General features: G+C 48.1%; 1 protein-coding gene across 1 annotated transcript; it reads left to right on the plus strand.

Annotated features, from left to right (window-relative positions):
* Positions 1-24915, plus strand: LOC130609291 (sodium- and chloride-dependent GABA transporter 1-like). Its single transcript, XM_057428111.1, has 14 exons — positions 1-339; positions 5098-5229; positions 5921-6021; positions 9036-9145; positions 9504-9636; positions 10661-10795; positions 11786-11889; positions 12190-12314; positions 13119-13231; positions 18238-18369; positions 19088-19190; positions 19606-19706; positions 20494-20661; positions 23243-24915. The coding sequence occupies exons 1-14, from the start codon at positions 102-104 to the stop codon at positions 23345-23347; spliced, it is 1800 nt and encodes a 599-aa protein (XP_057284094.1). The 5' UTR covers positions 1-101; the 3' UTR covers positions 23348-24915.
* Positions 24916-27285: the final 2370 nt, after the last annotated feature.

The following is a 27285-nucleotide window of genomic DNA, read 5'->3' on the forward strand; positions in this document are numbered from 1 at the left end:
TTGCCCAGCACTTCCCATTCTGTTCGTGCTTGGCCAGGGTGGAGGCTGCCCTTCCTGCTCATCCATCGCCAGAACAAGAGTGCCCACACATCTGAGTCACGATGGGCAAGATGGACAACACCTCCGTGGAGCTCAGCTCTCCCTCCGAGGTGAAGCAGGCAGCCCTGGAGGAGTCAGAGCCCATCACCCCTGAGGCTGTGAGCACCAAGAAGAAGAAGGAGATCCCAGACAGAGGTTCCTGGAAGGGAAGATTTGATTTCTTGCTGTCCTGCGTGGGCTATGCTATTGGGCTGGGCAACGTCTGGCGCTTCCCGTATCTCTGTGGCAAGAACGGAGGAGGTGAGAGAAACGCTCAGCACTGTGCTCATCCCTGAGCAGTCTTGTCCCCTGAACCAGCTTCTGTTTGGTGCAGGTCTGGGCAAGGGGCTGGTCACCTGGGTGAGAGCTCCATGACGTGAGTTATTAAGCTGTCAGCAGGACAGTTCCCATAGTCTGTGGGCTTACTAGCAAGTGCGGGTTGGGAAGAAGCAGGCCAAAGAAACAAGGAGTTTTGTGAAGCTTCTGCAGTTCAAGTTTGCAGGGCTACAGTAGCTACAGAATGTCTGGGACAGCATTTATTTACAAAGATAAACATAAATTCACACAGGCACCCAGCTGGATGCTGAGGCATTCCCAGGGAAATCAGATTATATCTGTTCATAGTGGATTTCTTCTCCATCTAGAGTATTCTTAAGGGATAACCATTTTGCATCTGAGTTTGGGTCACATCTCTGAGGAGTTTTGATTAGAAGCTTTACATGGACCATAGCAGGGCAGTATAGATGTATAGACACGCATGCATGCATACGTACACGTACACAGAACATGAGTGTCATCATCTGTGGAAGGAAATAAGCTTTGACTTACTACTAGTGCTGTGAGAAGGGTCACAATTATTGTCTCTATCTTAATCCTAATGTTTGGAAAACAGAGGCCACAAGAGAAGGCACCAACTGGCAGAGGACTTGCAGTAGCTGTGATGCAGCTGATAGCAGTGCCCTCCTCTGCGGATAGCTAACACCAGCTTTTCCATTCTTTTTATTATTGTGCCACTTCATCCTTCCTTTATCAGCTCTCAGCTGGGACTTTGCCAAGCCATTGCAAGGCTAGAGGAAGGCAGGCAGAAGGGGAAACAGTGCTGGGCTAGAAGTCACGAGACCTGAGAGATCAACTCTCTCCCCAGCTACAGGCTTTCTGCTTGTCTTGGATGAAGTCTGAAAATACATTCTTGTGCCTCAGCTCCCCTTCGAGAGTCTCTTCTCACACTGCTTCTCCACATCGTTTTTCTTTTCCCTTTGCCTTGAATTCCCTTTTCAAGACCCACTTTGTCTTTGGCTCTCATGACTTCTCCTCATATCTCCAGCCCACTTCTGCTGTCTGTGCTGTACATGGTACAGGATGCCCTTCTCTTCCCATGCTGGGAAAGAGGTGCGTGGTCTAGCTCCCTGCAGTGCTCTGTCCTTGCAGCTCCATGGCATTTAGGGGGATCTTGACCCTTTCTTTGAAGCACATGGAGTGAGTCCCAGCAGGAGACTGGACAGTTATCCAATTCAGTATCATTTCATGCAGAGGTAGGAGTGTGCAGCTGAGCAGGGTGAGGTTTATGGGGATCAGCCAGGCCTACCTAGGGGAGCCTGTGCCACCATCATTGCCAGAGCTATGGTGCAGTTCTGCCATTTTTATCTAGCCACACTCTGAAACCTGACTGCAATAGCCCTCCTCATACAACATTAGCCCCATGGCTAAGTCCCAAGCACTGGTTTTCAGCTCAGCCTCTGCCCTGTGATTGCTGCGCCATCTCAAACGCACCCAATCTGTGCTGCCTGTGGCTCTGTCTCCTCACACACAGAGGTGGCGGTGACAAGATCTGTAATAAGATGAGGGGTGTTTTGAAGCTAAAACCAGTCCTACATATAAAGTCAGATGAGATCCTAGGACGGAAGGTGCTGTGGAGGTGTGGAGCACTATTGTTAGCACTAGCAGTGGCACACAGGGTGAGCTGCAGGCATACAGAGGGATCAGCTGGCTGCGAGCAAAAACACAGGGCAGAAGAAACATGACAATTGGTGCCTGTGTCCTCTCAAAACCCCTTCCCTGTCTGCCGGTTCGTGCCGTTCGTGTCAGCCTGTACGGCTCGTTCCGCTCACCTCTACCCGGTCTGGCTGTTCGCAGGCATGACTGTTCCCATAGCCGGCAATAATGAGCAGCGAGTGGAGGCTGCTGATGCCGGAGACAGGCGGGAGAGCTGACGCACGAACGCGTCACCGGGAGTCGATGCGGAGCAGCGAGGAAGGGTCGCACGGCATCTGATTCGCGATCGGGTGGGCACTGTCTTGGCTCTGCCTCCGGAGCAGAGCAGACTGTGGGTGGGAGCCTAATTTTAGCATGCTGCATGTGCGCTGCTCAGAGCATGGTCGTGTGGGCTGCTTCCATTACGCACAGGCAAATTGAACTGAATGGAAATATTGCCGTCTCGCTTACCACTGTCACATTGTATCGGCTCACGGGTGATTTGCTCGGCATTGTAATCGGGCACGTAATTAGGGGATATTCAGCCCAGCGGCGTGAGGCCCATCTGCTGTGGGAGCAGGCTTTACCCAAAGTGATGCCGGGGCTCCCTTCTGGCCCTGCACACTGCTCAATGTGCCTAGCTATGACTAATACTCCAGCTCTACACCGATTGTTAATTTCATGCAGTCCTTCTGATGTCAACAGGATTCTACCGGTCTAAATTGACTCTATATGCAGCTCAGAAGGGACTAAAAATTGTCTGTGTGATCCTGAGCTTGAATAACTTGAGAAAAGATGTTTCTTTAAATAAGCATCATGCATTTCTCATTTACACGACGAGACTCCAAGCAATGGCATGTAACAGCTTGTAATGCTCAACTTTTGATTTGTGGGCAGCGTTTGCAGTTTTGACGATTAATCGTTATTCCTTGCACTGCTGTGCATCAGGAGTTGGAGACTGCAGGTGGATTTGGGGTTGCACAGTGAGGGCCAGGTGCTGTGTGATCCTTTCCCTGCTTCCAAGAGCTGGTGCCCTGAGAAGGCAGGATCAGCACCATCACCCATGGGCTTTGGAGACAAGTTTGGACTCTCCCAAGGTCACACAGTCATTTGTAGCAGGCCCAGGAACTGAACCAGACCTTTCCGCAGCCCATCCAGGGCTGGAGGTTAAAGACCATCCCTTTCTCTCTGTGCCAAGGATTTAGGCACAGGCATGCAACCCTTAGGTATACATTTCAGAACTGATTTCCCCTTTGGCTTTATGGCACCCAGGGATGCTATCTGTGCCTCCTCAGGGACCTGGCCCTCCAGATTGGCAGTGTCATTGCCAACAGCCTTCAGTTCAAGGCTGCAAGTCTGGTTTTAGATTTTCCCTTATTCCAAGGGATTTTTATCAAGCCAGGATAAATAACCTGGGTCCAAAAGTTTGTGTTTTTCCTTTTCTCAACAGTCTAATAGAGTCTCCCACCTACAAATCCTCCTTGGCTTCCTGTAGATGTGAAATAATACAGGATCATCAGGCCTGTGGCCAGTTTTCATTAGCTGCTTGCACAGAAGTGAGCAAAGCGCTGTGACTGCTGATAATCCTTATCTCCAAACTCTACAATGAGGTACAGCAGTAGCTAGGCAGCATCCGTGTTCTCAGAGGAGACCTGCAGGGCTCCTAGGATGCTGGAGCTTGCAGGCTGTGGCAACTAGCAAGGGGAGGATGCTGAGCAGGCAGTGATGCCCAAAGCTGTTTGCTCCTCCGTGCCAGGCTGCTGGTGAAGCCGAGAGCCTGCACTTCCATGCCAGCTTGTGATTCAGACTCATGGTCATCGAGCTGCTGGCCTGCAGCATGTTTTCTCCCCGCCACCCGCTGCCAGCTAGCTCCTCTTGCATGCTGCCTCCCATGCATTCCCTTGCCGGCTGCTGGCACCTGCCTCTCCCAGCTGGGCTCAGCTCCCTGCTTGGCAGGCAAGTGTCCCCAGCTGGGTGTCCCCTGAGCCAGCATCCCTGGCTGTGCCTCGCTGCTTCCCAGCCCACGGAGAGCAGCTGCTGGAGCCTGGCTCTGCCAGCTGTAAGTTGGGCTGCAGTGCTCCAGAGTGGCTGTGCTTGCTGGCTCTGTGCTTGCTTTACCACTAGTATCTGGAGAAGAAAACTCAGGCTGACAGCTCAGCCCCCTGGCTAGTGCAGAAACCAGTGCTGGCCCAAGCACGGCCAGCTGCTTCTGCACAGCATCCCCTTTTTCACCGCAGCCAAGAGTTTGTCCTTCTCAGGAATGATGGCATGCTCCAGCACATGCATGAGGAAGCTGGGAAATGAGTTTTGTCCCAAGCCCTAGAAGTCAGGATGATCTGAACATGTACAGCCTTCAAATCACATGGCGAGGCTCTCGTATTCTGTTTGCTCTTCTAATAATGGAGTGCAAGTAATATCTCTAGTAAATGGCTGCATTAACTAATTTATAGTGATGAGATGATTTCCATGGGACCCATAGAGAAAAACAGTATTTTTGCCAGGAACTTACAGGGTAAAACCTAGAACAAGGCTGGGGAGGTATAGAGAGCAAATACAGTCTTAGCCACAGTTTCCTTAAGAGACTAAAATATCTGTAAACAAAGAAAGTAGTGGCCAATGCCAGATATTCCTGTGCCCTTTCAACACAAGCTAAAGAACTGGGAGCTGCTGCAGGTATGACAGAAGATACCAACAAGAAGGAATTACCAGTGTCAGTGCCCAAGTGTTTGGGTTTGTTGTCAGATTGGGTTTAGGATTGCCTAAGTATCTAACAACAAAGTGGGACTGGCATCACAAAGCTAGTGATGCTAGTATATGCATATATATGATTGATACATATATATCCATAGTGATAGGAACAGATCAGAGGAAAGCAGCGGTGATGCCATGGGGAAACTCACTGAACACACCAACTCCAGTTGTAAGCTGTCACCTCCAGGCAAGTCTGCTCCTCATTACCTGGGTGCTGCAGAGCAAGAAACTGCAGCTGGAGGTATATGCTTCATGGCAAAAGGGGTAGCCACCTGGTAACATTGCTTCTTCTTTCAGGGGCCTTCCTCATCCCATATTTCCTGACGCTGGTGTTTGCTGGGATTCCTCTCTTCCTGCTAGAAACTGCTTTGGGCCAGTATACCTCTGTCGGTGGATTGGGAGTCTGGAAGTTAGCTCCCATGTTTAAAGGTACTGTACTGTCAGTTTGTGAAGGTGATGGCACATAACTACAGACAAAAACTCTTTTGGGAAGCAAATCAGCAAATCCCTGGGGACTGGGATGGGGTGCAGGTGAGGGGAGGTTTTTCCCTCTGTCTTCACTAAGCTATCCTTCACCTGTAATCACTAACATCACTGTGTTCTCTTTAAGCAATCTTGTGTGGTAAGAAGGCATTTCATGAGCAGCAGGATTGCAATGGAGGGGCTCTGGCTGCAGAAGACCTGATCCAACCCTCCCTATGGAGGCTTACTTTAACTGCACGGGAAAGCTGTACACGGGGAACATGAACCTCTTGCCATGAATGGAATAACTACATTCTGGAAACTAGTGGTGATTTGGAAATGCCTTTTATGTGGGAAAAATCAGTTCTGCCAGGGAAGTGGCCAGATCCTGTTTTCGTGGAGCTCTGTCCCTAAAGTACCCATAGCATACTGTAAGATAACACCCAGTGGAAATAGGTGGATGAGAGACTGAGGGAATGAGCCTCTCTTGCTGACCAGCTTACAGTGCGACTCTAATACATGCTGTGTTGATGAGCTGATTTGCTTTTTCTGGCGTTGCCACAAAATTTACTGTGGCGCCCACGAGCTCAAATGGGTACCAGAGATCTTGTTTGATGCTCTCTGCCTTCATGGTGCTGCTCTCTGCCTTCATTCGCAGGAGTGGGACTGGCAGCTATGATTCTCTCCTTCTGGCTGAACATCTACTACATTGTCATCATTGCCTGGGCTCTCTACTATCTCTTCAACTCTTTCACTGCGGTGAGTCACAGACATGTCTGCCGTGCAGCATTGAGTGTATTTTGGGTTTAGTCCCTGCTTTATGGGAAGTGAGTTTTTTGTGCCACAAAACATGTGCTACCTGCTTGTAGTTTGTGCAATGAACCTTTCTCAGCACCCTGCTGTGTCCTTCCTGAAGAGGTTCATCAGCTCTGAGGTTCATCAGCTCTGGAGGCTGTTGTGCTGATCGGCACTGATGCTTGTCTTCTGGAGATAATATTCCTCTGAAGGGGATGGCCTCATCCCCTCTCTGGGAGCTGTTCCTACTCATGTCAGTCTTTAAAACTCACCCTGTTGTATTTCTAGAGCTGTGTGAATCTGAGAGCTGCACATTTCCACAACTGATTTTGTAACATGTTCTTATTACCCAGGACTTAGTCATGACCTCAATTAGTCCTCACTTACACTTCTCTTGATAAATGAAATACAAAGGATTTTTTTTTTTTCTAGGAAAAAGATTCAGAAAGCATTTAAACATCTGCTTGTGACTGTCCCTTAGCATGAACTTTGGCATTGATGTTTATAGTGGATTCCTCTATTGCAGGGTCTTTTGCCATACAAGGTTAGAATCATACCCCACAATAACTTCTTGGTGGCTGAATTATTTATTTCAGCCCAGCAGCTGACAAGATCTCCCTCAACTTAACTCTCTGAGCAACCTGCAACCTTAAAGATACCAGCCTTATGGTTCAAATGAGATCTTTTCTCATTTCGTTTAGATATAAACCTGAAATGCTGCTCTGAATGATGTACACCCAGTTTGAATTTTTGTTTGATTTCAAGTGCATATCAAGACTTTGGGTAAAATAGTCTGTTTGGTGTTCCCAGCTCTGCTTCTACCACCAATACCCACTGTAGGATCCTGGGTCAAGAACAGAATTGTTGGTCATGGATTATTAGGTGCACCCTCAGGGGATTCCTAAATGGAAAGAAGTCTACCCCAAAGGAACCCATCCTAAGTTACACCCTGAGAAGGATGTAACTTAGGATGAGGCTTTGGTACATTCAGGTGTCAGACCTGACTGGTGACAGCGCTCATATCTGCACAGGCAGTTCCAGAGGTGTGGCTCAAGAATTTTTAGAATCATAGAATAGAATCATAGGATAGTTAGGGTTGGAAAGGACCTTAAGATCATCTAGTTCCAACCCCCCTGCCATGGGCAGGGACACCTCACATTAAACCATGCCACCCAAGGCTCTGTCCAAGCTGGCCTTGAACACCACCAGGGATGGAGCATTCACAACCTCCCTGGGCAACCCATTCCAGTGCCTCACCACCCTAACAGTAAAGAACTTCTTCTTATATCCAGTCTAAACTTTCCCTGTTTGAGTTTTAACCTGTTACCCCTTGTCCTATCACTACAGTCCCTAATGAAGAGTCCCTCCCCAGCATCCCTATAGCCCCCCTTCAGACACTGGAAGGCTGCTATGAGGTCTCCATGCAGCCTTCTCTTCTCCAGCCTGAACAGCCCCAACTTTCTCAGCCTGTCTTCATACGGGAGGTGCTCCAGTCCCCTGATCATCCTCGTGGCCCTCCTCTGGACTTGTTCCAACAGTTCCATGTCCTTTTTATGTTGAGGACACCAGAACTGCACACAATACTCCAGATTCCCAAAAGGTACCAATAACAAAGTTACACTGATGCCTGTCCCCTGCCTCTTCTAAATTTGACTGGGAGTCTTTTGAACCTGAATAGGAGCCAAGCTTGCCTTCCACAGTTCCTATCCTCTGAAATTCAGAGGAAATGGAGAAGCAACAAACTCTTCCCCTGCCTGCCCCTCCTTATAAGAGATGTGTGGACTTATAAGTCTCTGCAAACTGCTTGGTTGAAGGGCTGCTGTAAGTGCTGCTTGACTCGTTGCATCTGCTTGAGTGCAAGCAGCAAGTCCAAAATAAAATCGCTGGGTGAGTGCAAACAACCTGAGTGGCCATTGGGGTTTCCTTGCCTGTATCTACCATAGCCCTTCTTCTGCCAAGCCAGCATGAACCTTAGGAGGTATCATCTGCTACAGTGAACTGATTTAGATGGCAGGTGAAGGCAGCACTTAAAGGCACTGATGCCTCAAAGCACTTAAAACACAGATAGTATTTCTAAAGGGGTTTGTGCTCATGGATCAATAGGAATTCTTAAAGCTTTGTTGAGCTGGAGCCTGAGGACTTTTCTGCAGAGGGAAATCATCCAGAATAGCCGTTCTGCGTTTATCTACATGCACTACACTCAGGAAATCCGATTACTGCTCTTGTTGGGTTGCCTTGGCTGTGGCACTACATGGCATGGGTGGGTTGCCCTGTGTGCTCATGCAAGCCCTGATGCTGTAGTCTCATTGCTTGTAGTGCCAGAGCTGATTGTATTAAATCTGTAGCAGTGTGCTGCTGTCACACTGCTACCTACTGTGTAAACATCTCCCAGGAATCCCTTTGTGCTGCTTATAATCAGGGCAGGGATTGTATGAAATAGCTACTATGCTTTAAATTTACTCCTGGGCTTATGTTACAGTAGTTTATTCATGTAGACAAACTGTTAGCTCCCATTCTCAATGCTACATTGCTTTTTAAGCATTGAAGCTTGGTATAAATGAGAGATAAGAAATAAATCAGTGTTTATTCTTTGTGAAGTAAATTCCAACCACTTGTTGAGTGAAGCTAGCCTAAAGCTGTAATGACTACAAACACAATATCCCCCAGTAGCTATTTTAATTAGTAGCTATTAATTACCATCCGTTAATTGGAAATGGCTTTCTGTCCGGGGAATTGCTAACATTTTATTAGAGCTATTGCATTCCTATAAGCACATCATGATACTGTTTCCTGGAAAATCCGTGTCACAATTTATCATTATTTTGGCTACAAGGCTCCTGCCCATCCAGAGGAGATGCCTGTCCTCTTCACAAGAATAAATGGGGTTTCAGACTGAAAGAAGCCAAATCTTGCTTCTTGCTGCTGCCCTTGGGAGATGTCACGTTAATGATAACCCTGCTCTCGTTGTGCCGGTGCAGGACCTGCCGTGGCAGAGCTGTGGAAATGCCTGGAACACCGATCGCTGCTTCTCCAACTATTCCCTGGGCGACACCACCAACCTCACCAGCGCTGTCACCGAGTTCTGGGAGTACGTCCTCAGCCTGCCTACACCAGGTTTCTCCCCATTTGCCGTGGCCATCTCGCCTGCTTGCTGTGGCTGTGGCTGTGCCTGCTGGCACCTTTCCTTGGTCAGCCTTGGCAGAAGGGCATTAGAGCTGACCATTGGCCAGGGTGGGCGCGGGGTGCACTGTGCAGCTGCAGGTCAGATGGATAAAGAGTATAACAGCCTCTCTGCCTCTCTTCTACTTCCTTTACCCCACCACAGTGTCCCTTTATGGATTTACAGTCTCTTGTGCTTGTCTGCAACTGGCTCTTCACCAGCCACCTCCAGGATCTCTGTCCCCAGGGGATGGACTTCCCCTTACCCCAACTTCTCCCATCTCCAGGAGGAACATGCACCAGATGTCTGGAGGCTTGGGGGAGCCCGGCACCATCCGCTGGCCCCTGGCCGGCACACTGGCCCTGGCCTGGCTGATGGTCTACTTCTCCATCTGGAAGGGTGTGGAGTGGACAGGCAAGGTACGGTGCAAGGATCAGGTGTTTCAGTGCTGCCTCTCAATGCTGTACTATAGAAATGTCCTCTGGGCTCAAATTTGTCTAAGTGCCTATAGCTAAGATTATGGGACTTGGGAAGAGATTTTCAGAGATTACTTACACTTCCCACCTTGGGACAGCCCTTTGAGAGACCAAGGCCTCTTCTCGGCTTCCCCTTTTGAAAATCACGGTCTCTTAAAATGTTGCTGGTGGAAATAAAACTCATCAACTCCTTTGAAAGTATTCCTCCTGCCCTTTAGGTATTGATGGGAGACCTTCAGATCAGAAGCGTGTTGTTATTCACTGTATAGCATTTCAGGCTAGCTCAGTAGAAAGGTAATTGCTTAGTTTAGTGAAACAGCGGTGCTGAAATGCTGAGATGTATTATTCGGAGCACAGTGTGGTGTAGCGGGACAATATTATGAAAGGAATAATCTAGAGGAGAGATCAGAAAGAAGCACTTCAGGCATAGGTCACTTGAGCTGTTAACTTCCCCGATGGCTCTCAAATAGGTTTTAGCTACACAGCCACAGCAAAGCCCTGGCAGTTGCTGGTACAGGCCCTGTGATGAGGGGTGTCATGTACCTACAAGTCCCTGAAACAGTGCTGAAAAGAAAGCAGTGGAGTCAAGGCTCACATTGCTTGATGCATTGGACTAGAGAAACATGTTTTAGCTCTTCAGTAAGGATGTGATGACTTAAAGGGATTACTTCTGTGGACTAAATTTATCCCTGTGCAATTCCCTTGTCTTTGGGCAATTCATCCAGACTTTAGCCTGCTACTTTTGTGATTAGTGTGTCCTTGCGTGTCATTGGCAGGGGGAAACCTCAAACAGCCAGAAACATCACTAGCATAGGAGCGGGAGACAGAAAACACGTTGCCAGAAGTGGCTGTGTGCGGGCACCCTTTCTCCCTCACAGGGGACACACCGAATGCAATGCCCCCACGGGCAGGAAAGCTCCTGGGCAGTGGTGAGCTGATGACTTCTCTCCTGTGGTGTCTCCTGCAGGTGGTGTATTTCTCAGCCACCTACCCCTACTTCATGCTTTTCATCCTCTTCTTCCGGGGAGTCACACTGCCAGGAGCCAAGGAGGGGATCCTCTTCTACCTCACACCCGACTTCAGAAAGCTCTCTGACTCTGAGGTTTGTATGCTCTTGCCTCCTGGGGGTCTTTGCATTAATCTTCCTTGGTCATTTCAATATTAAGTATTAAACCTCCCCTGGAATAGTTCCTTGTTCAAGCAGTTATGACCCTCACAGACTGAGCAAAGCTGGAGGGCAGGCCCTTTGTGGATGGCAATCTGTGTAGCAGCTCTGGTGTACTCAAGCAGTGTTATCCATAGGACAGGGTGGGGGGTAGTTTCCTTTATTTCCCCAATAGGGGAAACTCCCCTCTGGGCTGGGAATGCTTCGTTTCACTGACTGTCCCAGGGCTGGTGACTTGGGCTTGATCTGGTGGTCCCAGAGATAGGATGATGCTGTGCACTGGCATGGGGGCCTCAGAAGTAGCACCAGCACAGCAGTACACAGCAGCAATTTTCTTGGAAGGCCTTAAACGGTGAGTGGTGGCCAGTAATGTTGCATTGGGTAGTGCAAGCACAGAGGGGACTCAGGAAGAGGATGATGGCTTGCAAAGGCAAAGCTTTTCAGGACACACAGACTCTGCCTTTTGCATCAGCGATACTCTTGTGGCTCCAGCGTCACCAGTCATGTGTGAGTGGAGACAACTAGACACCCATCATTTCCGAAGGGTTCCAGTGAGCCCTCTTGCAGGACACCCACTGTAACTGCACTGCCAGTTTCATTGGCTCTAATCCTGGAAATGGTCTCTCAAGACCAGAGGAGTTGTTTAAATACTATGCCATTAAGAAAGGAACAGTCTGCCCCCTGTTCTTGTGCCTTCTAGGCTTTAAGAGCTTAGGGCACTGGGACCAGCTTTGCAAGCTGTCCTCTGCAGTTGTTTGGACAAGATACTCTGTGTTAAAAAATCCTGGTTGGCATAACATAGCTACAGGTTTCAAGGTGGCTCCTGTGGCATTCCCCTTGCTAGCCCTGCACCAAGGTGCTGCAGGACATGCGCCTGCAGCATGGAGTCACTCCTGCCCCACTCCTCTCTCGGCTTGTTCTCCACAGGTCTGGATGGATGCAGCCACACAGATCTTCTTCTCTTATGGCCTGGGGTTGGGGTCTTTGATCGCTCTGGGGAGCTACAACACTTTCCACAACAACGTCTACAGGTCTGTTGTTTCTTACCAGCCTCCTGCATGGCTCATGGGTGAGGCAGGGGGACATGGGGATTTTGGGGTGCCTGATCGCCAACATTCCCTCGTTGGCAACATGCAGCTTAAGGGACACACTGTGATCACCGCAGTGGGGCTTCCCTGCCTGCAGGACATGTAAGGTGTCACCCATGCTACCTCTCCAAGGCACAGGAACTGCTCTTGGCAGGGCTTGGTCTTTTGTTTAGTCCACCCTTCCCTCCTGGCTTCTTGATAGGGACCTGCAGGTGGTTTCTTTCCATTCTTTCTCTCTTCCAGAGACTCCATCATTGTCTGCTGTATAAACTCCACCACAAGCGTGTTTGCTGGGTTTGTTATTTTCTCCATTGTTGGCTTCATGTCACACATCACAAAGAAGTCAATCTCAGAACTAGCCTCCTCTGGTAAGCAAAAACCTGGGTTCAGATGTAACAGCAACCTCTGAGAGCAATTTGTTAGTGAACATGGTATGCTCCTAAGCTCCGGACCCCAAGTGTGCAACCGTCTTGGCATCCCCTCCCTCCAAGAAAGTTCTCAGGTACCTGTGGATGATGTTCACCACACTCTGGCTGCAGGGAATATCACCTGCTTCTAATTATCTCCTCCTTTCAGTGCTGAAGTTTCATCCGCTTTTGCTGCAGTGAAATATTTAGGCCATTTGCTTTCTAAATCCTCCCTATGGAGAACAGCTACTGCCTATGTTTTCAGTAGATGTAATCAACATTTGGAATTCCTTTTCCATGCAAAATTTTGAAACTGTAATCACAGAATAATTTCTTACCCGAGATGGGACACTGTCTTTTTGCAGAAAAACATATTTTGAAATCACTGCCTTACCTGAGAAAGCTTTTATCTCAAGAAACTGTGCTTTGTGATGGAAAAAACAAAACCATCAGGGAAGTTATAACAAGCTCTGAATATCAGTTTATTTTGTAGCATAGTGTTCCAGCTCAATTTGGTAGCAATGATTTGATGACTTGCTTGCTTGCAGGAAAGGAAAAGGCAAAGCATTTCTTCAGTGCCTCCCCATTCTACCCCTGTGCACCCCACTGAGTTGACGGGTGAAGGCTCTGGTGTTTCTAACTCCTATATTAAATACCTGCAATTCTTGACTGATCATACTCTCTCTGTTCAACTGCATCCCTTAGATCAGACTTCCCATCAAATGCTTTATAAACATGGGCTTATCCCTCTTTTCATTACTGCAGGCCCTGGACTGGCTTTCCTCGCCTACCCACAGGTTGTCACACAGCTGCCCCTGTCCCCTCTCTGGTCTATCCTCTTCTTCTCCATGCTGATGATGTTGGGTCTGGATAGTCAGGTGAGACTGCACAGGGACAAAGTGGGGTAACATGCAAAGATATCTTCACATATGATGATGGTGTCCCATTTGCATCCTGAGACAGTGCAGAGCAGGGTCTTTTCTTACTCTTCATGGTGAGATGCAGCTGCATGAAACAAATCCTCCTGTGTGGTCATCACCTCTGTGCTTGTCCCTAATGTAGACATATACTGCAAGTGTGGTGGTATCTCGCCTCTACTCAATGAACCAGTCCTTTTCGTGCTGCTGATTAAAAATAAGAGTAATGACCAGCTTTGAGCAGCCCAGCAGAACCAGCCTTATAAGACAGTCACCACTTCCTTAGGAGGGGAGAATCTTTGGAAAGCTTATCTCCATTCAGATCAATTTTTGACCCCAGTGAAGTGCCAGCACTACTGTATGGGCATAGCGTGTCCCCATCTTGCTGGGTGACTCTGGCAGCTGAGCTGAAAGGCTCTAAGTGAGGCTAGCAGGAAACTATTCATGCCAAAATATTTTGGAGCAAAGGAAAAAAGGAAAAAGATTTATCTCAAGTGATAACTGCTTTGTTCTTGTAAGGCACAGTTTCCTCCATCCCCTAATGGAGAATGAGGCAAGAAAATGACATTATTTTGGCTTACTTCTATAGACTAGGTAGAAAGTCTCCATCTTCTTGCTCTCAGGAGCTGGAAGAAGCATGTCCACACAAGGTACTAGCCTCCAACCAGACCCAGTGCTCTGGCACAATGTTGAGAACAGCAGTGTTGCAGTGTTTGAATCGGGCTCCCCCATGGTGTGAGGGTGGTGGTTTGATGCTGTGTTTTGGCATTATTGACAATAAAAGTGTCCCTGAGCAGAGCTGAAGCACCCTGGCCTGGTTTGTAGGTGAGCAGGGGTAGGTCCTGGCAGAAGGAAGGAGCCATGCTTTGGGAAAGGCTGGGTACCCTGACTGCTTTGCCATCAGGTAGGCCTGACGAGATATTTGAGGGTGAAGCAGCTGGATGTAACAAAAGGTCTCCTGCCCCCCTCATGCCCTCACAAAACAAAAGAAATCACAGTCTCTTTGTTTTTACAGACAGTGATAATTTTTTTTTCTGATAATTCAGCATAAAAGTAGCTACCCAGTGAAGCAGTGAATTGCAGCATGGCTCCCTTTTGAGTGCATCAAAACCAAAGCGTCCTTCAAAAGCCTATGCTTCGTCTGTCACATCCTCCCCTGTGCTGGCATGCTCTTCCCTTTCATTGCAAACCGCTGGTACAAAATGGCTGCTCTCTTGGATAACAGGTAGTGCTCATAAAGCCAAGACTACTTTCTAATGAGACTCAGACCTTTTCCTGAAATGTCACATTTGCTTTCCAGGAAAATCTAATCAACCAAATCTGGATTTCAGTTATGGCACACTCCTATAAACACACCATAAAGCTCACCTCTGCATTACCACAGACATTCTTTGGCAAATAATTTCAAATATAAGTAAACGATTCAAAAGAAGCTACATTTACAGAAAAAAAAATAGTACTCTCGGTGGATTATTCACTCAGCCCTGGTAAATAGTCTGAGACATGACAATAAGCCCTCTAAGCACTGTGTGGAATTCGTTTGCTGCATTTGCTTCTGAAATAGCAGTTGAAATTCTCTAGGTCCCTTCTGACTGCCAGTCTCGGAGGGCAAGCTGTCCATGGGGGATATCACTGCCCAGAGAAGGAGGAGGGACAGGGAGGGAACAAAGCATCAAAAGGAAAGCAGGCTTTTAGAAAAGCACAGATAAATACATTTGAAGAAGCTTTCTGTCTGCATGCTGGAGCTCTGATTCAATAAAACACACCATTAACAGCATGGCAGCTTATGTGTGTAAAACAAATAGCCCAGGCTGCAACAACAGCTACAATTACACATGTGTTTTGAGGCATCTAGTTCGAAACCAAAAGAGATGTTTTTGCTATGTGCTGATTAAATATCATTTACAGATGGGGAGCAGCCATTTTTCATTTGGGTCAGCATCCCAGCTCATGAGGCATGGCAGGGCCATAGGGCATTTCTTGCACCCTGCATCCCCAAGGCTGATGGGCAGGGCTGTCCCTTGTCACTATCTCTACAGCAGAGATGCTTGGAAGACAGAATAGCAAAGGAAGATAGGGTTGAGATCTGCATTTGCAATGCAGGGACAAGGCCCAACCCCTTAAGTATGGTGGGAGTAGGTTCACGTATGCCCATTAGTTTTGATAGCAAGCTTTCTGCAGATGTAGCACAACTACCTCTGCCTCATCGCATCTGCAGTTGCTTGAATGGGATGAATGACCTATATCGATAGATATGCACCTCCCTCCTGTGCCCCCACTTGCCTCTCATGTGCCTTAATGCTCACTCTGCGTCTGATCCACCCGGACTTTAGCTCTCTTGCGTCTAGACCCTCTTGCATAACATGCTAATGCTTTCTTTTAACCTACCAGTTTCCAGGTCAGGCGTTTTGTCCCCAGGGGATCTAGCAAGCCTTGTGACTGCAAGCCTGCGTCTGTCCCATGTGAGGCCGTCTCTCACAGGTTATTCAAGAGAATTTCCAGCTGCCAGCAGCAAGACCCCCACTCATGGCTCTCTGCTGCACATTTGCTAGCTGTGGTTGAACCCCCTTATGGGTGCAGACAGGGTGTTATTCGTGGCCCCCAATACTGGAAGAGGTTGGGAGAGAGACTTCCCTTCAGACCAAGATGGCATTTATATTGACTCCCAAGCCCACGTTATCAGACACAGCAGCTTGTGTAACGACTAATCCCCTAGAGGGGGAAAAGAGCAAAAGAGGCTCTGAATGGGAATAAAATATTTAGTAGAGAAATGGTATCATGGGGCGAGGCATGAGGAAGAACAGAATATGTGCTAAATATATTAGCCACATATGCTAAATAAGTGGCTGGAGATGGTGAGAAAAACAAAACTTTCTGGAAAGTAGATTGAAGGCGCCTACTTAATCTCATGCAAGCACCTAAGGATGGTTATGCAGGTTGGGAAAGATGGACCCCAAGGTTCCCAGGCCACAGTCCCCAGGGCTGGATATAGGAGCTTCCTCCAGGCTGCATCACCTCTGAAGCTTGAGGCTAGCATGAGGCAATTTTCAGTAACAGTACAAAGCCATTGCGTGCTTTATGGCTAGAAGCAGTAGTGTGCCATCATTTGGTTCCCCACCTCATCCATTACATAGCAGCTTAATTTTGGTAGGAGGAAAAGAGTCTTCAACTCACTTTGTAACCCTTTTGCTCATCATCCATCTCCCTCTCATTCCTTCTGTGCTTTCCCTGCCTTTGATCCCTCTTCTGCACCAAAGGGCTGTCAGTTTTAATCCCTCCTGCTATCTGAGGCACCTTTTTCTTTTCTTCTCTTCTGGACACCACTCACACCCACCCTCTGCCCCTGACAACCTCTGGCCGCACTATGAACCCTTTTCCCTCTCTGCCTTGCCTGGTGCCGCATGGCTCCAGCGGTGCCTGGCCATGCATCCATGTGGAAGGAATAGCTTCCAACAGTGTCTTTTTTTGTCACTCTGGCTCTTCACACTGTGGTGGCAGCTCAGTCCTGAGTCTTCCAGACAGCGACCCAGGTAGGATGGGCTGAGGAGCTTGCTGTCAATGACTTTAAAAGCAGCTTAACCCATGCCCAAATCACAAAAGATGCTTTAATAGCACTTGTGTCCATGACATAAAAGGTTTAGCTCATTAAAAACTTGAGTTGAAGCCGTTGAGCTTTGACTCTCTGGGGATATAAAGCCGTGGGCAGAAACATCTGCCTTTGCTTTGCCCTGTTCCAAGTGGAAGCCAGCCCCAGCAGCCAGCGTGCTCCTCCACCATCTATGACCAGCTATAGGCATGGCTCAGACTCCCCACTTTCCTCCCTTATATCTTTGTAGCCCTCTGCTCCTCTTTTCAGTCTGTGAACCTCTACCTCCACCTCCACTCTAGGTTTTTTTCTTCTAGTCTCCCTACTTAAAGCTGAATTTAAAATGCCAGCACATTTTAGAGTGCTGTCACAGGGACAGGGATGTCCCTGACATCAAAGAGCAATGACACCTCTTTCATTTTCATTGCGCTGGCTTGTACCTTTACTAAGGCTGACCAAGGAAGCCAGGAGCCTGTTGCCCTCATAAACCTCGCAAGATTTTTGCTAGAGGCAGAATGTGCTCGCTGAGAGCTGTACGTTGCCAGTTTCCTGGGAGTGAGATATAAAAGTGAATCTCACAATTCATCAAGAAGTAGGAGGGAAGGATGCACTTCACATATATACATGCCATAGGGCAGAACTAGTAGGAAAACTAATTTGAAGGTTATGCTCATGGGGATGTCTTTATGTGTTATGGTGCAGACAGTGTTAATATACTGTGCCTGGTATAGCACTGCACAAGCTATGCAGGTGTTTTTAGCTCTAGAAAGACCATGTGCTGTGAGGATGGGCTTTTAATGTGCTACATGCATTTAATGTAGTGTGCTTGAAAAAAGTGATATGAAGGGCTGTGTATTATTAAGGACTATTATGATGCACATGCATGTGAGACTGGGCCGTGGGTAATGCAGCTCCTTAATGATTTTAGATCATTGAACAGCACAAGCGCTGTTGCAATAGGCTGAGAAGAGTACACATGGAAAAGGAAGAGCAAGCAAGGTCCTGCACGTGTCCCAGCAGCTGTGACAGAGAGCCTGGCAGCATGCAGGAGCAAGGCAGTGGCAGGGAGGCCCTAGAGGGTTCAGGGAAAGAAAGGAGAGGCTTTTTCCGTGGGAGCAAAAAGGCAGAGATTTATCTCAGCTAATTATAGGTATTTAACCACAGTGCTTATAGCTCCCTCTGTATTCAGTGGAGGGAGAGAAGCATTTTCAGAAGATGGTTCAGACCAACTTTGTGCAGAGATGCATCCTTTTCTTCTAGTGTTTGTAGGGAGCTCTTAAAGCAATGCTGGTTCGCAATGCTGGCGTTAAATGTAGGTGAGAGTGATGTCCAGCTAAGATATTTATATATTTATGTCCTTGGTGTATACTTTTTCCCATAGTTCTGCACTGTGGAAGGGTTCATTACAGCCCTGATGGATGAGTATCCTCATCTCCTGAGAGCCAGGAAGAAGGTCTTCATTGCAGTAGTCTGTTTCATCTCTTATCTCATTGGATTCTCCAACATCACCCAGGTACAGCTAGCCATGCTCATACTTCCACTCTTGGCACATTTCTAGTCACTTTGGCATAGCACAGCAACACCAAAAGCTTTGGGAGAAGTGACAGCATCCTAGGAGCCATCCTAATGCTGTAGAAATGGGCTTGCTCAACATTAATACATCTCAGGCGTCTTAGGACAGTTCTGTAATTTTTGCCACCATCATGTCAGTCTGGCTTGGTTTTTTTTTCTATTTACAATAGCAGCTTAAGGCAGAAGAGCCCAAGCTGAGGTAAGATAACATAAAGAAGACGAGTCTGTTGAGGCCCTGAGCCTCTGGGGCTGAAGCTAAAATTCACGTGTGGAGGTTAGGGCTGAGTGGTCTGGAGACCCTTTGTGAAGCAGTGTAGGTTCATGATGAGGCCAAGCTTCAGTAAAACTCCTGGGAGGGCAGAGCACACTAAATTAAGTTAATCCATCTAAACCAGAGAAAAGTAAGACATCCTAGTGAATCTCTGCTTTTCTCCTAACCTTTGGCCATGCCTGAAAAAGACAGCTAATTGTCTGCAAGAGCACATCAGTTTTGCTGCTGGGAACCACGCTGCAGTGGAAACATTGCAACACTACCTCTACTGTCCAAGGAAATTAGCATTAAAGCCAGCAGATGCAGACAGTGGCAATCCAAGCAGTTAGCTGATATTGTCATCCATAATCTATAACTAAACTCATTGACCCTGGTTTTGTTTTCTCAGGGTGGCATTTATGTCTTCAAGCTGTTTGATTACTACTCTGCTAGTGGCATGTGTCTTCTCTTTCTTGTCTTCTTTGAGACCATCTCAATTTCTTGGTGTTATGGTAAGCACAAAAGACATTGTTCCTTTGTTTTCTCCATGGACATGGTGAGTTATTTCAGAAGTCTCCCACAGCCAAGTCAATGAAAACTTTGCAACTGAAAATAGCTTAGGTTGATAACCCGAGCAAATCAGGATCAGAAGACTGTCATCTCACTTCACCACCACAAAGACCTCTGCGCACACTGGCAGATGCCTAGGATCCTGCCCTCTGGTCCTTCAAGAGGACACCAGGAACATGGAAGCTGCTAGCACGAATTTGCTTTTATGTCTCTGTACCCCATCCCCTCCAGATAATGCTTCTCACGCCACAGCAGTGTCACCCTCTTGCTGTGGCTAGCCTGCGCTGTGTTATGAGAAGAGGTGATGACCATGGTGCTGAGAGGGGATGTTTTTTCAACACTCATTTCTTCCTGTAGGTGTGAACAGGTTTTACAGGAACATTGAAGAAATGATTGGCTACAAACCTTGCATGTGGTGGAAGATCTGCTGGGCCTTCTTCACTCCTCTTGTCTGCCTGGTAAGACCTGGGACAGCCTGTCTGCAGGAGTGGATCCAGAAGGGCCTTTTAGTTTGGATGGAGTGTAGGGGAAACACTGTTCTCAACCCAGTATAGGTGTGGTGCAAGGTGGTCCTGGGCAGACTTGAGATGGGTGAGGTAATACCCATCTCCAATAAAAGGAGCCTCTTTCACTCTGCCTGCTGGAAATCACCCATATGAAATGCTCTAGGTGATTTCTTTAACCTAAATAAGGCCATCAGTTCTTCATTTTTCTTTCTGAGATGCCAAAAAATAAGCAAATATTTTGCTGTTTTAAAAAAGCTATTATTGATTCTCAGCTACTCCAGCTCCTGCCTCAGCCACTGATGGACTTGTCAGAGCAAAAGTTAGCAGCAAATGCAGTATAACTGACTGCAGAGCAGTTCTACCTTTGCTGGTTCCTGCGTTTTCGACACAAGTAGTCCAGAGAATGGTGTGAGAAGGCCAATTATAGGAAGATGGAGGTTCCTGAGACCAGCTGTGAGGATCCTGTTAATGTGCTTAGGAGCTGGTGTGAGAGCACAACTAGTCCAAGTGGTTTAGTGAGGAAGGAAATCAGGGATATTCCAGCTCCAGCTTTTTACATAGGACGATAAGAAATTATATGAAATTACCAGTTGGTGGGCTGAGGCCATCTAGACTAGATTGAGGAGCTGTTGGATTGCTGTGAGACTGTTGGGAACTAAGAGGACAGTGAAGGGAAGAGTGGGTGGATGGACCCCAATTTTGCACGCCTTCACCTGCAATGGTGGTGCTCTTTTCCCAGGGCGTGTTCTTCTTCAGTGTGGTGGAAATGACCCCTCTGACACTGGGAAAATATGTCTATCCCGTGTGGGGACAAGGCATTGGCTGGCTTATGGCTCTGTCCTCCATGATACTGATTCCAGGATACATGCTGTACTGTTTCTTCACCTCAACAGGGACCCTCCGGCAGGTATGAGCAGCTTCATCACTCCTCTTCTACTCTTTGCTTACAGTAATCCCCCCACTGAACTAAGCTTAAAGAAAACCAAGCAGACTCTGCTCTGACAAAGCTGTCAGAGTGCTTCAGGTTGATGCTGCAGGAGCTTTGCACACCCTCTCCTCCAGGACTCACATCAGCCCCAGTGCATAGAATGGCTTCCAGCAACATCGGCTGGAAGGGGACTTACTAGCACTACTGAGCACTAACTAATATCTAAATGGCTGGGAGCACTGCTGAGCAGCATGTCATTACTATGTCTGGCCAAGTGTGTAGACCTTCAGGTAGTCTATCCTTAGGTCCATTGTGCCTCATTGAGCTTTGTATTGCCACCATCACAAAAAGGAAGTCCTCCTCTGCTGAGTATATCTCTTTGATGCAGGGGACTGGAGCCCTGGAAGGGACTGGGAAAATGCTTGAGGTTTCTTAATCCAGGGGAATCCCAGTTTCTGGCAATCCCTGGCTATGAGCATGGTTACTTGGCACTTCCCATTGGAGAGATCAGCATCCCCAGAACATGAGGGCTTGAAGTATTTCAGAGCTAGGACCTGCTAGGGACGGAGACCTGCATGGTGGTAGTTTGCCATGCGCTTTGATAGGGGCACTCAGTGAATGATGGTTAAGAAGCAAGGAAGACTTTCATGTAGGACACACAATACTAGCAACTCCGATCCTGTTTAAAACATTTTCTTAGATAATTTGAGCAGGGTTTTATGTAGCAGTGAATCATGAGTCTCTGTGTGTCAGACCTAGTAATTACTGGTGAGATCTTATTTACAGTGTTGACATTCAGTCTTGAGAGCACTGTGCACAAAGTCCCTGGCTTGGTGTTGTCTGCTGCAAGCTGTAGGAATAAGAAGTCACTGCAGGGGTGCTGATTTATGCCTTTCCCAGCCCAGCTGCAGTAGCAAGCAGATGCCATGTAAATCCCATGGGTCTGCTTCATGGATACTGTATTTTGAATAATGCGCAAGTCAGAAACGTTTTAGCTGGATTTGCTGAGCTGAGATCAGCGTCAAGCTGCCTGCCTCTGAGGTCAAGTTGTAGGTGGATTTAACTTTCCCTCCTCCAGCTCTCCATTTGGATGGGCTCTGATGTAGGAGCTGGTGTCTCTGATCTGCTTCCAGTTTCTGGTCTCTCATCTGATGCTGAGTTTAGGTTCTTGCCATTAGGGTTGAGATCTGCACTGGTGCTCCTGCAGGCTCAAGCCAAAGTGTTATGTCAAGTCACTTTGGTGATATTGGGTTGAAGGCCAGCAGCAATTCCAATAGTAGGTCATTGCCCATGGCAGGGGGGTTGGAACTAGATGATATTAAGGTTCTTTCCAACCCAAACCATTCTATGAGTCTATGATTCTATGATTCACGCAAACCACCTGTACCAGTCAGCAGCGTGAGTGACTGGTGTGCACCCTCTCTCTAACAGCACCGTACGAATCAGGAGACCCAGACCTCCTTCCCATTCTCCATAGACCCAGGAGTGAGCAGCTGATGGCAGCAGTAAGAAAGTAGGAGCTTCTGTATGTGTGTGTGTTGGTGTCACAGAGACAATTTTTGGCCTGTTATATGCACAGATCCTGGATTAGTTTGTAATAGAGCTAGAGCTGGAGGGAAATTAGATGTCAATGCTGAATAAAGTGGTTTTGACAGACAGGAAAGATTACAAGTCGTTTTGATCCTGCTGAGCATGAATGTGTGTGTGTGGAGGAGGGGAAGACCATGAATGGCAGAAGAGGCTCAGTGAACATCTCAGGGACTTCACCCAGCAACAGCCACTTCAGTGGTATTGAACAGTAGAAGGTTGTTTCCCTTTGCTGGAAGGAGCTTTTCCTGACTTGGTGATGTATATTCAGGTCAGGCTCAATCTTCCTCTGCCTTCTCTTCTGCAGTTTTCAGCATCAGTCTCTCCCTGACAGGCAAAAGTGATCCATCCTTCTTCATCACTCCTGATGCTCAGTCCACATCTCCAGTAATTACTTGCCCTTCCATGTTTTCCTACATTCTTGCTTCAGTTTACTTGGCTCTGCAATTTTCATTCGATCAGCTCAGGGTGACAGGAACTGCTGCTAGTGCAAAGGTTTGTGCAGGAGGACTGGTCTCATCTGCATCAGTGGCACAGAGTAACCTTGCTAGCCTGCTGTGGATACTTAGTTCTGCTTTATAATCAACACTAGCTAAAAAATTACAGAAACTGGGAAAGAGGGTCTGCTCGGGAGCCTGTGACATTGCAGCTTTCTCTTGCTCCTACTTGCAGCTGGTAGTGCCTGGTAACAGTTTGCCTGTGTTACAAGTACTGCCTGTAATTCAGATAAACAGAGGAGCGGCTGTACTGTGTGCAACACCAAAGCAAAGGTGACTTGCAGAAGCTTTCATTGGGTTACTGAATGGTGCTGGAGGAGTAACTCCTGCCACATGCACTGTCTCCTCGCCCCCTAAGTAGGGCCACCTCTGAGGCTTGGGGTTAGGGATCCCAATGCTCAGCTGCTGCCATGCCCTGGCTGTCCCACCACTGCTCCGGTCCCCTTGGCTAACACACTCTCTCCATTCCCGGGCAGCGCTTGCAGCAGATGACACAGCCCAGGCCAGATGTGCATGCTCAGAACAACGGCCTCCAGCCAAAGACGTCTTTGAATGGGAGGATCTCGGATGCTGCTGTTTAGGAGAGCCCGGACCTCCTCACCCTGCCCTGTAGCTGCTCACGCCACGTTGTCCCTCCAGCTCCTCCGGCACAGCTCGCTGTCCCTGCCTCTGCAGTGGCTTTTGCTTCTCCAAGAGAGGACCTGGCAGAGGAACCCTCTTGCTCCTCTTCCTTCCAGCCCGGCTTACCAAGGCCCTGCAGGACTGCCACCAGCAACCACCTCCTGCAGCATCCTGGTCCAGGCTCTCAGAGAGAAATGGCTGGTTCCAAGGTCTTCTTCCTCCTGACAAGGAGAGCTTAGACTGATTGTTGACCACTTGTAAACCTTTCCTTTGCCTTTCCTCATGAACCTTCACAGAGCATCCCATAGCACACAGCTGTGCTGTCACCCCCAAGAGCCAGGTGACACCAGGTTCAAATCCCAGATGGTTAGTGATTGATCTAGCATAAACCAGCACTAGCCAACGCATAACTGGAGGGGATGTGGCCCAATGAGGGATTCCAGTGAGGAGTCCAGCATGCTGGTAGCTGTAGAACTTCACCCCACAAGTGGAGAAGGGCATCAGGACAGTGTGTGCTGCTCATAGGTGCTGTGTTTCACCCCTGCGTGGTCTCCAGACATTTCACTGCATCCATTGGGGCTGGTACTGTGAGCCAGAGCCTAGCAGTTTAGGCAACCTTTTCCTTATGGAGCATCCTGCCCCTTCAGTTGTGTGCAGCAGCCACTCTGTGACCCTAAAATACAGTTAAAAGGGTGCGTGGAGGGCTTTTAGCTAGAAGCTCTCCAAGTCTCGTACACTGACCACTGTCTGCTGCAACCAGCTGTGTGCAGCGGCAAGAGGTGTGCTGTGCGATGGGGTGACTTTGCATCACAGTGCAAATCTCCTCCAACTGGAACAGGTTAGTTCCTGCCAAACACCCTCCCTGGCTGTGTCCCAGGGTGGTAAGCAGTAAGATGCAGCATAGTGTCCATGGGTGGTTTAGGTTATACCTCTTTGGGAAGTGGCAACACCTAAGTCCCAGCTGGTGGAATGCAGCAGCTCCTGGGGGAGCTGGTAAGATGTAGCCACCATGTTTGCATCCACTTCTATGAACCAGTGCTGGCTGGCTTTGGGAAGTGTCTGTACAGACAGCTGCTGATACTGGCACATCCCACCTCCCAAGACAAACATCACAGGGGCCGGGAGCTGTTGTAGATGGTGCTGGAGGAGTGTATAACAGCTCAGAGAAGGCTGGGAAGTATTTCAGAGCAGCAGCATATTTCTTGTTTATAAGGCCTTGAGAAAGGAGGTGACTCATCATAGCACCATGTGCAGGTGTGACAGTGATGCTCCCGTTTGCGACAGCCTCCCAATGACCCCATGCAGAGATACCCATGTATTCAGAGCATTTGATGAGCTCCTGTCATGCCTAAGCACACATGGTGTGACTTAGTGCAAATTAGCCTTTCCTCTCCCTTGGCACCCTGACAGCATTGCCAGGTCTGCTCACACTTCCAGGTTCAGCTCAGGATCAACATTCATAAATGAGTGCCCTAGAAAACATGTCCCACTCATGCTTCCTACCAAAGGGTCTGCTCTTGTAGGGGACATGCTGAAGTGCCCCAGGATCCTACTACAGAGGCTAGCTGAGGGAAGGATGAACCCCCGTGCAACTGCCCTGCACTCCCATAGGTACTGAAAAATGATGCAGGATGGCTGTGTGCTGTCTGTCCCTGCCTGCGGCCAACCTGCTCTTCCACTAGTGTTCCAGCCTGAGGATCAGTAATGTCTCGTTAAAGCTGAAATCAGTGACCTTTGTGGTTGGGTCCCCTGCCAGTTTGCCAATGCATCACGATTAACCCTGCTTTAGGTGTGTAACCAGTTTGTATTTGTACTCTGGCTCTTAGTGGTTGTGGATGCCAGGGCCTGTCCGGCATCTGATCGTTAGGGTGTTTGCATCAAAAAAAATCACAGGTGTTACGCAGGCACAAGGAAACACCAAATTTACAGGTTTGATTTTGTAAAGCCAAAAGCGAAACACTGAAAGCTGCAGTCATAATTCATCACAACTAATCTCAGCCAGTCACAGATATGTCATCTTTCCTTGTCCCATCGTTGCCAACACTAGTACAGCTGAAATTTTCTATCCCACTTTCACCTATTTTTATGAACTAGGAGACAAAGTAAACCACTCTTTATGCACATGTACGTCCTTTGAGAGAGGCATCTGTGTTGAAAATGGATGTTAACATCTGATCTCTGTAGTGATGACCTTTAGTAGAAGCCTACTTTTGCCTCTGCATCCAGGTCACATAACCTCCCTCCCTTTAAATGCAGACTGAGACTTTTGCAGGTGGGTGGTGGGCAAAGGATTCTTGAGCCAATTCTTGAGCAAGGCCTTAAACCCATGGAATACCCAGATTTTTCCAACTTCGTTTGGGCAGCTCAGGTGTCAGGTGAAGCCCATCTGTGTCAGTAGTCATTTCTGAAACTCTCATCTGAAGGGCTCAGTTGCTGGGAGAGCTGTTCAAAAGGGCTGTGCTATCCAGATTGTTCCTCCAGGGGAGTGGAGAAGGAAGGGTCCAGAAGGCAAAGTCCCTTCCCTGGTAGCAGAGGTAATTCCTAAATCTCCAGTTTGCTGTGCTGTGATTTTAGTCCCAGCATCTCTCTGACTTGGGGCTTGTCTGTGGCGGGTGCAGAGCATCACTCCAGGTGTAGCAGAATGGGCTAGCCTGCAATCAGGCTGCTTATAATAACAATATTTTATGAGATTTAACCATTTGCTCAGTTTCCTGCCTGTGACCTTCTCTTTTGAGCTCCCTCCTGCCCTGCTCCTTTTCATTCTCCTACCTCACTAGCTCCTCTGTCATCCACCCAGTGGAAATGATCTAACTCAGCTTGCTTCTTCCTGCTTTGTCTCCACCATTGTCACATACAGCTCTCCCTCCTTTCTCTTCTGCTTTCTATTATTTCCTCATTTCTACCTCTATTATTACCAGCCCCACTTCCCTGCTTCTCTCATGTGTTCTTCTTGAGCCTTATTCCTTTGTGCCTATGGCTCGGCTTCTCACTGTGTGCACGCTCAACCCTTCTGCCTGCTAAAAGCCTGGAGCTTAGGACCCCATGGAGGAGCTCAGCTTTTTGCAGGATCCAGTCCCTAAGAACCAATTTCCATCATTTCCATCCCAATATCAAAATTATAATGGCATTCCAGCTATCTTCTTTTCCTCTTTGCACCAGAAAGCACTGTGCCAAGTGGTGTTATCGCTTTATACATTTGAATCCATATTCCACCAGTCTCTGCAGAGCTGTGCCTGTTCTGAATGGTTTTGTGGTCTTTCCTGGTTTTGCAGCATTTAAGTTTCCACCATGAATGTTTGGATCTGCAAATTCCAACATTCATAGCCTTGCAGGGAGGAATTTGCCCTTAGTTAAGCTCTGTCTGATTGATCCCCTTATCCAGCATTTCAAATTGATCCCATCCTTACTGCTAGAACAGCCTTCCCGCTTCCATCGTGTGCAGGCTTTCCATCTAAGTGAGAAGACAGGAATGCAGATGGCTCCTCGAGCTCATCCCACACTTCAGAAGTACCACTATGGGCAGGTCCAGCAAAGCTGCCGTATCTGCACGTTGACTTTTTGACGTCAGGCTTTGGATACCAGCCCCAAGGTACGTGCCATGCTTGTGCCAGTGGAAGAACCATTTTAATGCTGTTCCCACCATGCGTCCCTTCTGCTGATGGCCACTCTGCTCCTCATTCCTTTTGGCTCGCCCAGCAGAGAGGATGGATACATGCACGGCCAGAGGGTGGGATGCTGCTCTCTTCCCCTTGCTGTGATTCAGAAGGGGACACCACTGCCCTGTGCTCACCTACAGCGCTCCTGCCTGTTCTCCAACCTCTCGCCTCCCCCAGCACACGCCAGCCTCATCCTCCCACTGCAGGCAGCCTCTTGAAATAATCCCCTGTGAAAACTCTTA

Source organism: Pezoporus wallicus, unplaced genomic scaffold, assembly GCF_028554395.1.
Source record: "Pezoporus wallicus isolate ANWC-B61680 ecotype Strahan unplaced genomic scaffold, APGP_CSIRO_Pwel_v1 contig_2908, whole genome shotgun sequence".
Classification (NCBI taxonomy): Eukaryota; Metazoa; Chordata; class Aves; order Psittaciformes; family Psittacidae; genus Pezoporus; species Pezoporus wallicus.

Coding starts and splice junctions, on each gene's coding strand:
- LOC130609291 (XM_057428111.1), top strand. CDS start 102: ATGGGCAAGATGGACAACACCTCCGTGGAGCTCAGCTCTCCCTCCGAG. Junction 9,637..10,660: donor GTGTGGAGTGGACAGGCAAG/GTACGGTGCAAG, acceptor TGTCTCCTGCAG/GTGGTGTATTTCTCAGCCAC. Junction 11,890..12,189: donor TTCCACAACAACGTCTACAG/GTCTGTTGTTTC, acceptor TCTCTCTTCCAG/AGACTCCATCATTGTCTGCT.